General features: G+C 44.2%; 2 protein-coding genes across 5 annotated transcripts in view; one reads left to right on the forward strand and one right to left on the reverse strand.

Moving 5' to 3' along the window:
- LOC137432380 (uncharacterized) overlaps window positions 1-19,387 on the forward strand; it is a 515,673-nt gene that overhangs the window by 106,977 nt on the left and 389,309 nt on the right. The window lies entirely within an intron of this gene.
- Window positions 10,281-19,387, reverse strand: part of LOC137432375 (large neutral amino acids transporter small subunit 4) — a 43,140-nt gene continuing 34,033 nt past the window's right edge. For both annotated transcript variants that reach the window (XM_068124257.2, XM_068124256.2), the window contains exons 13-17: window positions 18,790-18,904; window positions 16,707-16,851; window positions 15,687-15,760; window positions 15,315-15,438; window positions 10,281-10,793 (exon numbers count right to left, since the gene is read on the reverse strand). In XM_068124257.2, coding sequence (XP_067980358.1) covers window positions 10,662-10,793; window positions 15,315-15,438; window positions 15,687-15,760; window positions 16,707-16,851; window positions 18,790-18,904 — 590 coding nt within the window. In that variant the 3' untranslated portion in view covers window positions 10,281-10,661. The remainder of the gene's footprint in view (window positions 10,794-15,314; window positions 15,439-15,686; window positions 15,761-16,706; window positions 16,852-18,789; window positions 18,905-19,387) is intronic.

Consider the following 19,387-nt stretch of genomic DNA (forward strand, 5'->3'; position numbering starts at 1 on the left):
ACTGTATGATGCATGCTCTTTAATATTTCCTTATTAACTAAAACTATAAGGGGCTAGTTATTCTTGCGCTGGTTGAAAGAACTAAATTGAGGCAGTATTATAATTTTCCCGAAAGTTGGGATTAATTTGAAGCAACCTTCACTTCATCATTAAAAAATTCCCATAAGTGTGAATTAATTTGAAGCAACTTTAATGTAATTTATTGTCTTCGAGCATTTCCGTGTTTCAGGTGGGTGGGAACAGACAGACAGCATTAGCCTATTAAATATACTGTATAGGGTATTGTGAAATTCAAAAATAATCATATTTCAAAACAGCAAATTAAACAAATATGGGATCGAACAAAGCAGCGGTCTATTTTCTTATACACCGCACAGGTTCAATTTTTGGTCCGATTGAAAAAAAAAATAGAATTTTCCCATAGCTTTGGATTAATTTGAAGCAACTTTTCCTGAATATTTTTTTCTCTCCCAGGAACATTTTTGTGTTTCAGGGTGAGACAGACAGATATAGACAGACAGCATTAGCCATTATATATAGGTATAGATAATCATAATAATAGTAATACTGTTATAAAATAAAAAAAACATGTTTAAATTATTTTCCCCATATTTTGGACGATTGTGAATATCTCATCGGTACAACACTTTGCATGCCGTCACATGTCATGTCATGTCATAAAATTATATTGTTATAACATCCAGATAAACTTAAATTTGAATATAACATCCAGGTATACTCAAATCCCAATCTAATATACAAATAAGCTTAAATCCCAATCTAACATCCAGGTGTACTTCAATCCCAATCTAATATCCAAATAAGCTTAAATCCCATTCTAACATCCGGGTAAATTTAAATCCCAATCTAACATTCAGATAGACTTAAATCTGAATCTAAAGTCCAGGTAAACTAAAATCCCATTCTAACATCCCGGTAAATTTAAATCCAAATCCAACATCCAGGTAGACTTAAATCCAAATCTAACATCAAGGTAGACTTAAATCCAAATCCAACATCCAGATCGACTTAAATACAAATCTAACATCCAGGTAAATTTAAATCCCAATCTAACATCCAGGTAAATGTAAATCCCAATCTAACATCCAGATAGATTTAAATCCAAATCTAACATCCAGGTAAACTTAAATCCCAATCTAACATCCAGGTAAATTTAAATCCCAATCTAACATCCAGGTAAATGTAAATCCCAATCTAACATCCAGATAGATTTAAATCCAAATCTAACATCCAGGTAAACTTAAATCCGAATGATTGGAGGATATTTCCAATAGTCACCTTTTGCATCTATCTGCTTACCTTTACTCTCTGTTTGAGCAAAGCCACATGCAGTAATTTTGGGTTAATTTAATACTTGAAAATATTTCACTTTTGGAAGAGAAATTTGTTTTATACTTACATATACGTATGTACCAATGAATCTGATTCAAATAAATGTTGTACTCATGGAAAATAAATATACTCTAATATATATCGATGAGTTCCCACGACAACACCAATTACTTGGATGATAAATAATAATACAAAGCCATTGATATTATTGAATATCAATTCCAAAGTGATAAAACATTGCTATATTGTGTTGTATGTGTACATTCGTTAGATCATAGTCTGAGCCATTCTCTGCAGGAAATTTCTGATACCTTCTCTGCAGGCCTCTTTGCACAAATAGTTATTGATTTTAGTTCCACAATAACAGTCGAGCTTTATTTATGGCATCATCAGAAATATTAATCACATGTGATGGGATTTCATTGTTTTTTTTACCTATATCTATATAATACTTATTTATTGTTGAAAAAAACGGTGGGATATTGCAATCGGCTACGTCCGTCTGTCCGTCCGTCACGCTATCTCATCCAAAACGGTTGTGCACAAATTCCCCAAACTTGGTAGTTATGATTACCAAATGGCAAGAGGGTGCAAGAGCAGTATTACTTTTGGCCCTGCCCCCTCTTGCACTAGAGCGGGGTCAAAAGGTCATATACAAAAAAAACACATCAATTATGGGCACATTTTAAAATATCTGTCATGAAACTTAGTACATGCAATCAGCATTGGGAGGACTCGTGAAATATGCAACGTATTTTTTGGATTTCACCCCTGGTTCATGGGGATAGTGACTTGCAGTCACAGGGGTCAAAACAGAAGTTGTTGTTTTTTTTAACTCAAAATTTGATATTGGGTCATTCGTGGTGGACCTTTTGGCCATCCTTCAATTTTGCTTCCCAGCGTACATATATATATATATATATATGTATATATATATATATACTACATGGCCAAAAGTATGTGGACACCCATATGTGCTCATTGAACATCTCATTCCAAAATGATGGGCAATAATATTGAGTTGGTCCCCACTTTGCTGCTATAACAGCCTCCACTCTTCTGGGAAGGCTTTCCACAAGATGTTGGAACATTGCTGCGGGGATTTGCTTCCATTCAGCCACAAGAGCATTAGTGAGGTCGGGCACTGATGTTGGGCGATTAGGCCTGGATCGCAGTCGGCGTTCCAATTCATCCCAAAGGTGTTCGATGGGGTTAAGGTCAGGGCTGTGTGCAGGCCAGTCAAGTTCTTCCACACCGATCTTGACAAACCATTTCTGTATGGACTTCGCTTTGTGCACGGGGGCATTGTCATGCTGAAACAGGAAAGAGCCTTCCCCAAGCTGTTGCCACCAAGTTGGAAGCACACAATCGTCTAGAATGTCATTGTATGCTGTAGCGTTAAGATTTCCCTTCACTGGAACTAAGGGGCCTAGACCGAACCATGAAAAACAGCCCCAGACCATTATTCCTCCTCCACCAAACTTTACAGTTGGCACTATGCATTTGGGCAGGTAGTGTTCTCCTGGCATCCGCCAAACCCAGATTCGTCCGTCGGACTGCCAAATGGAGAACGCGTTTCCACTGCTCCAGAGTACAATGGCGGCGAGTTTTACATCACTCCAGCCGACGCTTGGCACTGCGCATGGTGATCTTGGGCTTGTGTGCGGATGCTCGGCCATGGAAACCCATTTCATGAAGCTCCCAACGAACAGTTGTTGTGCTGAGTTTGCTTCCTGAGGCAGTTTGGAACTCGGTAGTGAGTGTTGCAATGAAGGAGACGATTTTTACACGCTGTGTGCTTCAGCACTCGGCAGTCCCGTTCTGTGAGCTTGTGTGGCCTACCCCTTCGCGGCTGAGCTGTTGTTGCTCCTAGACGTTTCCACTTCACAATAACAGCACTTACAGTTGACCGGGGCAGCTCTAGCAGGGCAGAAATTTGACGAACTGACTGGTTGGAAAGGTGGCATCCTATGACGGTGCCACGTTGAAAGTCACTGAGCTTTTCAGTACGGCTCATTCTACTGCCAATGTTTGGCTATGGAGATTGCATGGCTGTGTGCTTGTTTATATATACCTGTCAGCAAGCAATGGGTGTGGCTGAAATAGCCAAATCCACTAATTAGAAGGGGTGTCCGCATACTTTTGGCCATGTAGTACATATATATATATATATATATATATATATATATATATATATATATATATATATATATATATATATATATATATATATATATATATATATATATATATATATATATATATATATATATATATATACACACACACATACATAATAATGCAGTCATTGAGAATTAATTCCAATTGAGAACTAGAAAAAGCAATCAAGATTGTGGACCCTTGCCAGGACGAGTTTTCAGCAGTTTTTAAGGCTTTTGTGTTAAAACAAAAATGGCGGCCGAACCTCGTGACCGATGACGTCATCATTTATTTTTTTTCTCCATCAATTTATCCGGAGGTGATGCTCAAGAAATTTCGTCTTAATCGGAGAAGCTTTGTACTTGAATTATGATGTCATAATGGAGGCACCTATGACATCATCATTATGTTATTCCACATGGAGAGTTCTTTACAATGAGCCATGTCTCAATTTTTTATATTCGGGAGATATAGTGCTTTCGGAGATATAAAGGTGCAAATTTTTTCTTTTCCCCCAAGATGGCGGCCGAACCACGTGACCGATGACGTCATAATTATCGTTATAAAAATTCTGCAGGTGGAGGTGCACGTATGGCGAAAATTTCCTGTCAATCGGACAAACGGTTGCAGAGAAAATTATATCTATTCTGTGTGGACAAAGAAACAGACAGACAAACAAACGGACTCAAATGCAATACCCTCTCCTCTGGCGAGGGTAATAACCTTAGTAAATGTCTTGGACTATCTGCGAGTACCAGGTTTGTATAATTTTCTGGATGACCCTCGTGTTGTTCAAGTATCCCTGGCCCTTGTCCGACATAATTGGTGGAACTTCGCTCCCATCTTGAGTTTGCACCCACAAGAGCTTACATTCTCGCTCCTCCACGAGCCTCGACTTTGGGTCCAGAAAATAAAACATGTCGAAAGTGATTCCACGCCTGCATTCGCCCGGACCGGCTACCAAGTAGAGTGCTCAGTATTCCAGATTATCATGATAAAAATGTGGGACATTGTGTGCCGGTTCATGTGTGGAGTTGGTCGGGAAACGTGATTCCTTCATGCTGATGCGTCACAATTTGAAACGCACAAAACGTGTCCACCTCGGTGCTGCAACCAAATGAGCAATCCTGATTTCAGAAATAAAAAATGCTTCCCCCCCCCCCCCCCCCCACCCCCCTCCTTGGGGTAAAAAATAAATAAATCAGTACTGGTAGTTGTGACAAAGTCCTAACAGGTCATCATAATATAAGCCTCTCTACACATTCCCCCTCACCCTGAAGTGTAAACAGGAAGTTTATCTGTTGGAGGCATCTTCAGTCACTTATTGGATTATTTTCTTGCTTCTCGCTCATGTAATGCTTACTATGTTTTCAAGCTGACAGTTGCGGGAACTTTTCGTTTCTATCACATCCAGGCCCTGTCCGTGTCTATCCGCCATTTTTTAGAAACGATGAAATGTACATGTTGTGCTCACAAACCAGCCTAACATTATGAAAAGGTATTTTTTGTACCTTCAGAGTCGAGATGTCAGCATGACAAGGTCCAAGGAAACTATTTGGGCCCTCGACAGGCCTAGCACCGAAACGCTTGGGCTCTCAACAGGCCTAGCACCGAAACGCCTGGGCTCTCGACAGTCCGAGCACCGAAACGCCTGGGCCCTCGATAGGTCTAGCATCAAAACGCTTGGGCTCGACAGGCCTAGCACCGAAACGCTTTGGCTCTCGACAGGCCAAGCACCCAAACGCTTGGGCTCTCGACAGGCCTAGCACCGAAACGCTTGGTCTCTCGACAGGCCGAGCAACCAAACGCTTGGGCTCTCGACAGGCCTAGCACCGAAACGCTTGGTCTCTCGACAGGCCGAGCACCCAAACGCTTGGTCTCTCGAAAGGCCTAACACCGAAACGCTTGGGCTCTCACATGCCTAGCACCAAAACGCTTGGGCTCTCGACAGGCCTAGCACCGAAACGCCTGGGCTCTCGACAGTCCGAGCACCGAAACGCCTGGGCCCTCGATAGGTCTAGCATCAAAACGCTTGGGCTCGACAGGCCTAGCACCGAAACGCTTTGGCTCTCGACAGGCCTAGCACCGAAACGCCTGGGCTCTCGACAGTCCGAGCACCGAAACGCCTGGGCCCTCGATAGGTCTAGCATCAAAACGCTTGGGCTCGACAGGCCTAGCACCGAAACGCTTTGGCTCTCGACAGGCCGAGCACCCAAACGCTTGGTCTCTCGAAAGGCCTAACACCGAAACGCTTGGTCTCTCGACATGCCTAGCACCGAAACGCTTTGGCTCTCGACAGGCCAAGCACCCAAACGCTTGGGTTCTCGACAGGCCGAGCAACCAAACGCTTGGGCTCTCGAAAGGCCTAACACCCAAACGCTTGGGCTCTCGACAGGCCTAGCACCGAAACGCTTGGTCTCTCGACAGGCCGAGCACCCAAACGCATGGTCTCTCGAAAGGCCTAACACCGAAACGCTTGGGCTCTCACATGCCTAGCACCAAAACGCTTGGACTCTCGACAGGCCTAGCACCGAAACGCTTGGTCTCTCGACAGGCCGAGCACCCAAACGCTTGGTCTCTCGAAAGGCCTAACACCGAAACGCTTGGGCTCTCACATGCCTAGCACCAAAACGCTTGGGCTCTCGAAAGGCCTAACACCGAAATGCTTGGGCTCTCGAAAGGCCTAACACCGAAATGCTTGGGCTCTCGACAGGCCTAGCACCCAAACGCTTGGGCTCTCGACAGGCCTAGTACCGAAACGCTTGGGCTCTCGACAGGCCTAGCACCCAAACGCTTGGTCTCTCGAAAGGCCTAACACCGAAACGCTTGGGCTCTCGACAGGCCTAGCACCCAAACGCTTGGGCTCTCGACAGGCCTAGTACCGAAACGCTTGGGCTCTCGACAGGCCTAGCACCCAAACGCTTGGTCTCTCGAAAGGCCTAACACCGAAACGCTTGGGCTCTCGACAGGCCTAGCACCCAAACGCTTGGGCTCTCGACATGCCTAGCACCGAAACGCTTGGGCTCTCGAAAGGCCTAACATCGAAACGCTTGGGCTCTCGAAAGGCCTAGCACCGAAACGCCAAAGGAAATGGCATATGAATGAGGACATGGTGGGAGAGTGGCAGATTTTGTTCTTAAAAAAAGGGGCGCCTTTCAGATGTGAATAAATAAATAAATGTTTTAATCGTTGAAATAGACGGGCGATGGCGATTGGTTAATAGCCTCATAACTTGGGATGCACGTAGCATGCAGATGACCAATTTTGAGCTGCATGCTCATACACTCTGTACTAGCATGCTTCACCGAAGGATTCCATATTTGATGCATTTCCATCCAATTCCAACGAAACAATCGTGTTTATTTAAAAGAGCAGATCTGCTCTAAATGACAGAGTGCAAAGGGACGTCGGTTCATCATGCTCACTTCAATCCTCAACCAAATGTACCCTGTACTGGGATAATTGGAGGTTAATATTATTTACTGATGTTTAGTGCAATTTGTTAGCTCTTCCATGAGCCTTAAAGTATTTGTAAAAAAAAAATATATATATATATAGAAAATAAATTAAATAGACCCTGTTTGCATTTAGGTTTCCGGTTTGAAGATGTCGTTTTAATTGAACACGCAATATCGATCGTGAATTTCATTTTGATGCTTTACACCGGTTTCAGCATCGCCATGTCATCTGTTTTGCGTCTGAATTTTTGTTCTTTTTTGTATACAAGATCGAGGCTCATGTCAGAGCTAACATTAATCAGAAATAGACAAACTGACACATAAAACATATAATAAAGGGGGCGGGAGACAAGATGGAGAGAGAGAGAGAAGCACACAAGTACAACAGTAGAGAACAGAGACATCGGGAGATCTGTGGGAGGGAGAGGGCTTGGGGAGAGGAGGCATGGGAGGGAGGGGGGAGGTATAAAACACACTAACACTGCTAGGACTTCCAGGAAAGAAGTCGGAATTTCAAAAAAATTGGATCTGGGGTGAATTAACAGGGGTAGAAAAGATCAAGGTTTTGGATGGGGAAAGACAAGAGATGATGGTGAACAGCTGTTTTAAAGACCTGGAGAGAGGAGTGCGATTGAATAGAGTGAGGGAGTTTGTTCCAGAGGTGGGAGAAAGGAGGAATGAAGGAGTGAAGGTGAGCAGAGAGTCTTGGGCTCTATATTGTTGTATCTATTTAACACAAGTTCGGAATCGATAAACGCCCAGGTGAAGAATTCCTATGATATATGAGGAGATCCGATGAGAATCCCATCAAATCTCATGGGAACTCTTTGTGCGTCGTCCTGACTTGAGCCGGATAGATGATGAGTGTGACGGAGATGATGATCAAATACATCTGACGATAAAGATCCAGGTACGCTCGAGGTACCAGGTACCTCTAGATCCAGGTATCTCGAGATCCAGGTACCAGGAGGTCATCTGAGTAAGTAAGTGACAAGTGACCAGTGATTTGTGTAAAATTTTAAGCTGATGGAATGGGAACAGCAGAAAATAAAATGAAAGGAACAAAAAATATCATGGAATTACGAAATCGATCATATAGTAGGATGAAACAATACAACCACTTTGAAATTATATGATTATGCTGTGTGAAAACAGGATGATCAAAACACAGGAAGATGAGCGAACACGATGGCATGCATTGTGAGCACAGGTTTCTCTGAGGTTCACATTATAACCTCTAACCTCAAATTGCCCTAACATCCTCCATTAAAGTTTCCTTTCATGGAATTCAAACTTTGACCCTTCGGCCTATGTAGTCGGCGAACCGCTGGCAGTGCTTGGAGGAGAGCGGCTTTGCCCTGCTGCGCTTCGCCGATGGATTTATTCCCGTTTCGCCAAAGTTCCAGCACCAAAGCTCACGAGGTGCACCGGTTCCGGCACCTCCGAGCATCCGAGATCCTGAGGAGCCGCGACTTCACGGACGAACGGTTCCTTGACGTCGCCATCTTGAGGTCGCCACAACTGCTTGGCTTCAAGTGTCCGAACTCCGAAGGTTAAATTGTTGAAGTTTATTTCCTTTCTTCCCTCCCCGCCCACTCTTCATCGTTTCACTTTATTAAATTATTTTTCTTCTTAGTAAAGTTTCCTATGCATGTATTTATCCTGCACTTTTAATAATCATCATTTCTTTAAACTTTTTTTGCCTGCCTCTTCATTTTCCGCTTTTGGTGACATTAATGTGTCTTACCACCATCGCAAGGTATCGCAAGGCGCAGGCCTTCCCTCTTATCTATCGCTCTCCCCTTCCCTAAACCCTCACACTCCCTCCCCTCTTCCCACTCACCCCTTACTCTCCCCCTTTTCTCTCTTTCCCTCTCTATCTCTCCTTCTCCCCTTCCCTAAACCCTCACACTCACACTCCCTCCCTCTTCCCACTCACCCCTTACTCTCCCCCTTTTCTCTCTTTCCCGCTCCATACTCTCCTTCTCCCCTTCTCCCCTTCCCTAAACCCTCACACTCCCTCCCCTCTTCCCACTCACCCCTTACTCTCCCCCTTTTCTCTCTTTCCCTCTCTATCTCTCCTTCTCCCCTTCCCTAAACCCTCACACTCCCTCCCTCTTCCCACTCACCCCTTACTCTCCCCCTTTTCTCTCTTTCCCTCTCCATACTCTCCTTCTCCCCTTCCCTAAACCCTCACACTCACACTCCCTCCCCTCTTCCCACTCACCCCTTACTCTCCCCCTTTTCTCTCTTTCCCTCTCTATCTCTCCTTCTCCCCTTCCCTAAACCCTCACACTCACACTCCCTCCCTCTTCCCACTCACCCCTTACTCTCCCCCTTTTCTCTCTTTCCCTCTCCATACTCTCCCTCTCGCCTTCCCTAAACCCTCACACTCCCTCCCCTCCCTCTTCCCACTCTCACCCCTTACTCTCCCCCTTTTCTCTCTTTCCCTCTTATCTATCGCTCTCCCCTTCCCTAAACCCTCACACTCCCTCCCCTCTTCCCACTCACCCCTTACTCTCTCCCCCTTTTCTCTCTTTCCCTCTCTATCTCTCCTTCTCCCCTTCCCTAAACCCTCACACTCCCTCCCTCTTCCCACTCTCACCCCTTACTCTCCCCCTTTTCTCTCTTTCCCTCTCCATACTCTCCCTCTCGCCTTCCCTAAACCCTCACACTCCCTCGCTCTTCCCACTCACCCCTTACTCTCCCCCCTTTTCTCTCTTTCCCTCTATCTCTCCCTCTCCCCTTCCCTAAATCCTTATACTCCCTCACTCTTCCCACTCACCCCTTACTCTCTCGCCCCCTTTTCTCTCTTTCCCTCTCAATCTCTCCCTCTCCCCTTCCCTAAATCCTCACACTCTCTCCCTCTTCCCACTAACCCCTTACTTTCCCCCTTTTCTCTCTTTCCCTCTCCCCTTCCCTAAATTCTCACACTCCCTCGCTCTTCCCACTCACCCCTTACTGTCTCTCCCCCTTTTCTCTCTGTCCCTCTCCCCTTCCCTAAACCCTCACACTCCCTCGCTCTTCCCACTTACCACTTACTCTCCCCCTTTTCTCTCTTTCCCTCTCCCCTTCCCTAAATTCTCACACTCCCTCGCTCTTCCCACTCACCCCTTACTGTCTCTCCCCCTTTTCTCTCTTTCCCTCTCCCCTTCCCTAAACCCTCACACTCCCTCGCACTTCCCACTTAATCTCCCCCTTTTCTCTCTTTCCCTCTCTATCTCTCCCTCTCCCTCATATTTCTTCAACCCCATCTATTTCCCTATCCCAATCTTTCCACCCATCCTTCCCTCTCCTTCTCTCACAAACATTTTTTGAAAAATTCACAAGTGTTAACCATTTTGCACATTAACTGTTTGGCGATTTAAGCTTTTACCTTTTTTTACACAATCGCATACTCTTCTTGAGCGCAGATTTCTTTGGAGACGTGTGATGCTTTAGGAACCCACACGGCCGAGCACCTCCTCAGTAGTTACCGCAGTGAGTCTGATGAGGATGAAGCAGATGCCTGCAACTGGTTGTCCTGTTTATTCCAGCGGACCGTATGTACCTGCCTTTTGTTTGTGATGTGCAAATGTGGATGGCACAGATTTGTATTATCTCGTCCAATGAATCGGTACTCCTTCTATTCCCCACAGAACTCACTGTCTCTCCTCACACCCTGTCTCCTTCGCACCGCGTCCGCTCCTTTCATTTCGCCATGGCCTTGGCTTTCGCTCTCCCCAGTCCTTCGAGCTGCTTCTGCAGCTTACGGCTGTAAAAATGGAGGTATATCGGCAGGACAAATCCGAGCAGAGAAAGAAACATCAGACCGACATTCACCTGGCAGAGAGAGAGAGAGATAACAGGGTGGCGGAGGGGTGGGAGAGATTGTGAGAGGACTGTACATCCATGAAGAGAGGAGCATGACATGTGACCCCCTGAGAAGTAAGGTGGGCTGTCCCACATCCAGAGTAAAATTGAGTCGAGTGTACTCGCGCAATCGTTCAAGGTCGGTACACCTTTGGTGTTAGTGGCACTTCTGAACATAGTGTTTGAAGTTGAATGACATTCCAAATTAGAACACATGCACTTTTAAACTCTCTTTATCAAAACTTGTATGGTATGATGAAGCCTTGACTTTTCAGGTGCTCATTTACAAATGGTTCATGAAGGCTGAAGAAGTGTGTGCGTGTGTGTGTGTGTGAGTGTGTGTGCGTGTGTGCGTGTGTGCGTGTCATTGGTTGTTATCTACAAATGTGGGTTTCAGATGGTGGAATGGAACCCTCACATGTCTGGATGTATCTACCTTCATGTGTGTGTGTGTGTGTGTGTGTGTGTGTGTGTGTGTGTGTATGTGTGTGTGTGTGTGTGTGTATGAGTGGATTTGGGTGTGTGTGTGTGTGTGTGTGTGTGTACGAGTGGATTTGGGTGTGTGTGCATGTGTGTGTGTGTGAGTGGATTTGTGTGTGTGGATTTGTGTGTGTGTGTGTGTGTGTGTGTGTGTGTGTGTGTGTGTGTGTGTGTGTGTGAGTGGATTTGGGTGTGTGTGCGTGTGTGTGTATGTATGAGTGGGTGTGTTTGTGTGTGTGTGTGTGAGTGGATTTGGGTGTGTGTGTGTGCGTGCGTGTGTATGCATGAGTGGGTGTGTTTGTGTGTGTGTATGTATGAGTGGATGTGTGTGTGTGTGTGTGTGTGGATTTGGGTGTGTGTGTGTGTGCGTGCGTGTGTGTGTATGTATGAGTGGATTTGGGTGTGTGTGTGTGCATGTGTGTGTATGCATGAGTGGGTGTGTTTGTGTGTGTGTATGTATGAGTGGATGTGTGTGTGTGTGTGTGTGTGTGGATTTGGGTGTGTGTGTGTGTGTGTGTGGATTTGTGTGTGTGCGTGCGTGTGTGTGTATGTATGAGTGGATTTGAGTGTGTGTGTGTGTGCATGTGTGTGTATGCATGAGTGGGTGTGTTTGTGTGTGTGTATGTATGAGTGGATGTGTGTGTGTGTGTGCATGTGTGTGTATGCATGAGTGGGTGTGTTTGTGTGTGTGTATGTGTGTGTGTGTGTGTGTGTGTGTGTGTGTGTGTGTGTGTGTGTGTGTGTGTGTGTGTTATTAAACTCGTAACATATCTAAAACTTTTCAGCCAAACTTGACTATAGTGGAATAACCACAGTTAGGAAGGAAATTTTACATTTTGAGTCGTCTCACAAATACCAAGAAAAACCCACATGGAGCAAGTAGTGCAAGGAATTTGAAAAGGAGAGGATCAAAATAAGCTGACGAGTGGAAAGACGTAAGACAAGTACACATACATTCAAAGTACACCGCCCCATGCCAAATAATTAAATATGCTGCAGCGCGGCATTGCCGGGGCGCCTCCGGCGCCCGGCAATACCGCAGTGCAGCTCATTGAGGCTGCATTGGGAGGGAGAGGTGTACACTAATTGATTGATTAATTGTATAATTAAAATCAATAAAAGATTATCACAAAATATTTTCATAATCAATTGGCTAATCGCATAACTAAACCACTAGTGCTTCATCCGAAGATGTATCTTTTAGAAATTTAATTAAATAAGTCATTTATAAAAAATTAAATAATTAATTGATTACTCAATAAATAATTAATCGATTAATCAATAAATAATTAATAGATGAAATGATTAATCAATAAATCAAAAATATCCTTGATAGCCACATCACTTGGTCACTCATGTCCAAATATTAGCTTCCCAGCTCAAAAGGTGCCTGAGATATTGGCCAAATGAGAAAGAAAATAAATAAATGATTAATAATGAAAATAAATAAATAATAATCATAAAAAAATTAAATTAGTAATCAATTTGGTCAGAGAACACATAAACTACCACTATTTCATCAGAATCTGTAATTTAAAAAAAAAAAATTTTTTGGTCATTAATCGAATAATTAAATAATTAATCGATTAATTGATTAATTAATAAATCAAAAATATCCTTTGCAGCCAAATCACCTGGTCATTGGCATGTCCAAATATCAGCTTCCTAACTCAAAAGGTGCCTGAGTTAATAATGGTCAGAAGAGAAATTAAATTTAATTAATTAAATAAGTACTTAATTAAACGCTAATAATTAAATAACTCCTCAATTAATTGATTATTCAAAAAACAAAAAATACCGTATTTGACAAAGGACTTGCTCACTACTGTGCCGAAATTTCAGCTTCCTAGCTCAAAGGATGGCTGAGATATCGCCCGGACAACCAAGAAAACAAACAAACAAGAAAACAAGAAACCAGAGTGAAAACTGAGTACTCTCTTTCAGCGTGCGTCACTGCCGAGCCCCCTTTGGTGCCCGGCAATGACGATTTGCAATGCCTGGAGATGGCATAGGAAAGGAGCGGTGTACAATATTGTTTTTCTTGTTTACTTTGATGTAAACATGTTGAGTGGCTGCTGTCTTTGTGACTCTTTCTGGCAACCGCCGAGCCAACGGGACTTCCGCCCACAGAAGCAACTGCTGACATTCATGACGGAGAGTTTTGTTGGTTCGCCAACATCGTCTTCAATTTCGCAATGATGCTCCAGGTTTTTAAAATTGTTTATTAGTAGCTGGTGACCTCGGCGACCTCGCCTCGATTCTCAACCGCCATTGGCTCAAGGGTCGTCTGGAGAAGGTGGTCCTTTCAGGTCCGTGGCTCGTGTGAACGATGTCCGTATGTCGAGGGTTCCTTCCGATGCTCGCCATTCAATGTGCTGCTCTCCGTCAGTCCAATCACGTCACCATGAAGATTCATTGAACCAATTCTTATTCTCAGATTTGTGTTGCTTTTCTCGACTGTTTGGGATGTCGCATAATCTTTTCCGGATGGACCTTTTCTTGTCCTGTTTCTATATTCACATACGTCTTCGTTTTGCCGAATTATTAGTTAGCTTTTTACCTCTGCCACCGAATCTGGTCGGAGGTTATGTTTTCACCCGTGTCTGTCTGTCTGTCTGTCTGTCCGTTTGTCCGTTTGTGAACGCAATATCTCAAAAAGTTGTGGACGGATTAGGACGAAATTTGGCAGAGATGTAGCGTATGCGACAAGGACGAAATGATTAGATTTTAGTGAAGATCCGGATTCGGATCCGGCTACTAGAATTTTTAAAGTGATTCTTCTTCACCATTGGGAGATCGGGCCAAAAACGATACATAGCAGGATATCTCAAAAAGTTGTGGACGGATTTGGACGAAACTTGGTGGACAGGTTGGGTGGTGTCTGAAAAGGAAGAATCGATTCAATTTTGAAGATCCGGATCCGGCTAATCGAATTTTTAAATGATTCTTCACCATTGAGGGATAATGGATATGGTCAACCAGGCGGAGTTATGCTCTCTTCTGAGTGCCGTTCCAGTTCAAGAAGTTATGGACGGATTCGGACAAAACTTGGTGTACAGGTTGGGTGTGCGACAAGGATGAATTAACCCAATTTTGGTGAAGACCCGGATGAGGATCCAGATCCAGCCTATCAGTGGGCTACGAATTGTAAACTGTTCAGCCTGGTGGAGGTATGCGCTCTACCGAGTACCAATCGAGTTGATTTTTATGATAGTCGTAGTAAAGGAAGTATTTCTTTTTGCATAAACTTATTCACTGCCTTTATGTATTATCATCAGCCTGGTGTTGGCTGAGTGGTTAGGGTGCCAGCTTGGGATCCTGGGATCCTGGGTTCGAATCCCGATTGATCGCTGAATTAACACCAGGGGGGTTGACTCAGCCTGTCATCCTTCCAGGGTCGGCAAATTGAGCACCAGTTCACTGTGTGTCACAAGAGGCGACCAACAGGGTTAGCAGCAGGAAGGGCATCCGGCCATAAAACATTGCTTCAAAAAGGGGACCACGGTGCCCGAAAAAGGCCAAGCCCTGCTCTGCGGGGAAAAAATGGCCTGTAAAGGTGTTTAAAAAAAAAAGTATTATCATCATTTTCACGTGTTTTACCTTTGATGGTTTGATTGATGTTGAGTTTTGCGATTGTTTGCATAAATAAGTAATGTTAATACAGGACTTTGTAGGAGTACACTGTGAAGATGTATCGTCAACTTTGGTTGTTCGGGAAGTTTTGTTGTTCTCAACTTTTGTTTTTAAGTTCACCTGTGATTCAACATTGAAAGGTAAAGATTCCCTATTAAAGGTTCCTGCGCTCCCTTGCCCACCCCTCTCCTCCCCCATATGTGAAGCATAGCAATACTCCCCATGAGATGTGCTTGCGCCCCCATGAAATGTACTGTATGTCTGCAAATACTGATAAATTGAAGATGCTGATGTGCAGAATTAACCAAATCAAAGCTCTTGAGGATGAAAACTGGGAAACACCAAAGGGCAATTTTGAGGTTGAAAAAGAATCCTTACCCAGAGAGGATCTCCTTTGAGTGGTCCTGTCATCGCCATGAAGAGAGGCTGCTGGAGTAGTGCAAACACCGCACTCACCAATGACTGTAGGCCCGTTAGAGAACCAAAATGACCGGAGGGATAGCTTTTGGGAGGGAAAACGGAATGGCAGAGCGAGAAGAGCGAGTTCTGGTGAGGACAATTTTGCTATTGTCTCAATCACCTGTATTCATTACCTGCATAATCCAGTTGCTAATCAGCTCAGTTTACATCGTGTGATGCTTACTCGATCTTACTCTCAGATTATCAGCAATGCTTTTACTAAGCTTCCCCAACCAGACAGATAAGATGAAGTAAGCAATGGGAAAATGGTAGGAATGACCCAGTGCTTACACCGCGGCGTAAACGCCTCCTACTGCGGAATGGATGAACCCTCTCACGATCGTGTGCAGCACAAACGTCAGAATCTGCAAAAAATGGCACGGACGCCCAAATCAGGTTATCCCAGGATCGGGATCTAGGTCGCACATTGAATGGAGTACAGCAGAGAGCTGCTACGAATAATAATAATAATAATAAGTCAGGAGACGACGATGGTTCACGAGCGAGCGGTATTCAATGACAAAGGTCAAAACCGACATTGAAAAAATATAAATAGGAATGTATTATCTGTTATGAGACTAGTTAGCTACACAATACCGAAAATTCGGTTCGATTCCGACAACTTTGAAAATTTGACCTTTGTGACCTTGAAATGTCAAAACGAAGGTTACTGACCTTGAAATGAGATAGAAAATAATGTATAATCAGTTATGAGGTTAGTTAGCTACACAATACCGAAAAACCGGTTCGATTCTGAAAACTTTGAAAATGACCTTCAAAGGTCAAAGGTCGAAGATTCTGAAATTTGTTGGAAAACTTGTATTTCATGATGTATGTGATAATATAAGATCATGTACGACATTTCACCCGATCAGGAAAGTGAACAATGTAATAAAACCATCAAAAATCAACTTTTCTAAATTTCGTGACCTTGTGACCTTGACCTTGGGGCGAAAATGAAAGATCGAGCTCCGTGGGGCTAGACACATGACATTGGCCTAACCGAATATCGAAACCCCTGTCAGATTGCACCAAACCCCTCGGAGAAGATGTAGCTTGAAATCGATTACCCCCTAAAAAGACATCTTTTTCGGGCGTGGCTCCGCCCACAATGGGCGCAATACGCCCACTCTAGGCAGGACACAACTAGATCATGATATCAACCTCCCACCCAAGTTTCATCAAGATCGGATGATATCATCGGGTAGTTATGCTGCGGGCGGACACACACACAGACACACACCCATGACGAATATAGTGGTCACTCTGTTTGATAACTCGTGAACCAATAAAGGAAAGAGGAAATGTTACCTGCAGCGGTAAGTTCGGAATGAGGCAGGTGGCTCCGAAGAATAGGAGGAGGAAGTTTGTGAGAAGGAATGCTTTCATGGCGTTTTTAACCTTTTGCACCTTCTTTTCCCTCGGAGGAGCGGAGCCAGGTACGCGAAACACGCCCCTCAAAAGAAACAAAACAACACAAGGTATATCGTTACCATTCAATATTATATTATTATGACATGTGATGAATATTGAATCCCAAAGAGTCTTACTATAGGTGAGGGCGAGACTACCGGAAGTAAGCTGTAACACGTGCCCTTTTGTGGTTTGTTTTCAACGTATCCAATCACGTGACTGTTGTCGCGAAGGGTGCACTAACCGGAAGTTATGTAGTTCCGCGGGCGCCTATTGGTCGAAGCAAAAGGGACTTGTTGCATATTAGCCGGCGAAGCCGGTGTTGTGAATGAACGCGTATTATGTTGAAAAGCCAGATTTTGCTGGATCCTTTGAGAATTTCGAAGCTTTGACGCACCAAATCGCTCCATGGAGGCCGCCATCTTGCGGATGCGGAAGTATGCATAAACAATCCTTTGTTTTCACTGACGTCACAGTTACCCATCTCGCATTGCGCGGCGGCCATTTTGATACCCAAGCTAATCTGTCCGTGTGCGCTGATATTGATTTGTTGCGTTGGTTTATGGTGAATGCGGATCGCAAAAAGTCCGTTTTATAAAGTAATTTTGTTTGTTTTGTCACGTTCATGTGGAGTGTGGTGCCATCTAGTTTATATTACGTATTGTTGCCCAACAAACACAGAACATTCGGTTTAAGTTTGCCGTGGACCAGTGAACTGGTGAACACCTGGGCAGTGGGTCAACCTGCAACCAACTACCTGTAGAACAGACTTGGAGTGTACGTAAGGATACGGTAGATCCAGGCTTGAGTATGGCTAGCAGTGCGAGTGCCAACCTTGGCTACCAAGAGACGCTCCCCCCGGACGTTCTTGTTCGTTACAAAGAGAAGATTTCTGTCATTGGGTGTGACTCTTATGGTCTATCAAATGATCAATTTGAGAAGAATGTGAGCAAGTGGCCTCAGGTGACCCACATCGACGTGATCAACTACCTGTTGTTCAGCAAATCGGCCTACACCAAAGATGAGTTGAAGAAGTATAAATCCCTCGAGGCATACAGGTTGTACCAAGATGGATGGGTGCGACAAATCCTACACAAAGAACTGAATGACGTCCACTTGATTCGATCCAAGGTATTAATATATTAAACAAACATGTATTTTTTAAAGCTGCTTGTGTTAATGTTATGGACCTGATTGATTAAGTGCCCTCCATTTGTTCAAAAACCACTGCAGTTTTAAGCTGTGCATGCATGTGTGCATACTTTGTAGACATGTGACGCACAGTGCGAAGTGAGTGCCGCCATGTGTGCTTTGTGCGTATGGCCATAAGTCATCACCTATATTTATCATGTAAGGAACGAATACATAGCACGTTCTTCACATGATAAAATCGAGATTCATTTTGACCGAGTTGATAAGAGTACATAACCTTAGAAAGTTTATTGGACAGTTTCAAATTCAATACTTTTATGTTCCAGGTTTCGCATTCCATGAAACATGTTCTTACTTATTGTTAACAAAATGCTCGGAGCAGACAGGTGTGCGATCCCACTGTGATTCCGTTTGGATGTCACTGCGATTGATGGCAGCCTTCCACAAACGCCGCCTCTCTTCACTTAAATTTCTTGTTTCCTCACCCTGATTCAGTAGAAGTTTGGGCGTTTTGTAAAACTTAACTCCTGGCCTAACGCCTGGCCTGTTTGAACAACGAAATACGCCGCAAATTGGCATGACTGGTCGTGAACAAAAACTATTTAATGTGAATCCGCTGACGACGTTGTTCGAGAGGGTATCAAAATGGCCGCGGTGTCCCAGGGTGCCCTGCGCGCGTGCTCCGATGACATCACAAGAAAACAAGCAATTGCGAAAAAGTTCAATAGAGGCTTTGGCTTCACCGGCTCATTGCGGCTTTGCAGTAGGGTCATATTATACCATTATCATGGGTATTATAAACCATATTCCCTTAATACATGATCCTTACTTCTCAGTGCTGTCCACACATTCCCTGAGTCGGAAGTCCATGATGTAACCAATGACAGGAGCGGTGGTCAGGCAAAGTAACTGAAGCGCACCGAATATGGTCGAGTACGTCGCAACTGCAAATGGTGTGGCAAATAACATCGCATTACATGGCAACAATCATCAGGTGTGTAAAGATTTTAAGATGAAAAAAAAAAACACAGCCCTCGGGAATCGGGAAATAGCAAGGAATTTTCCAGTTTTTCCAAACACGATGGAATAATATTTACCGATATGAACAGTGATGTGGCTTTTGTTGAAATTCTACAAATACTGTTATTCTACGTACCAGGAGAGAGTAGATCGACTCCTGACGAACTCGTGCTATATAAATGTGCGGCTACGAAGTAACACGGCAGCGTGTGCAAAGCGACTGAGAAACAGGTGTAGCGGCCGCTTCCGTGTTACAGATTCGGCGCGCACTCTTCACACATAAACGTGCGACTGAGAAAGACGTGTAGCGGCCGCTTCCGTGTTACAGATTCGGCGTGCACTCTTCACACATAAACGTGCGACTGAGAAAGACGTGTAGCGGCCGCTTCCGTATTACAGATTCGGCG

Source organism: Myxine glutinosa, chromosome 8, assembly GCF_964187855.1.
Source record: "Myxine glutinosa chromosome 8, kmMyxGlut1.1, whole genome shotgun sequence".
Classification (NCBI taxonomy): Eukaryota; Metazoa; Chordata; class Myxini; order Myxiniformes; family Myxinidae; genus Myxine; species Myxine glutinosa.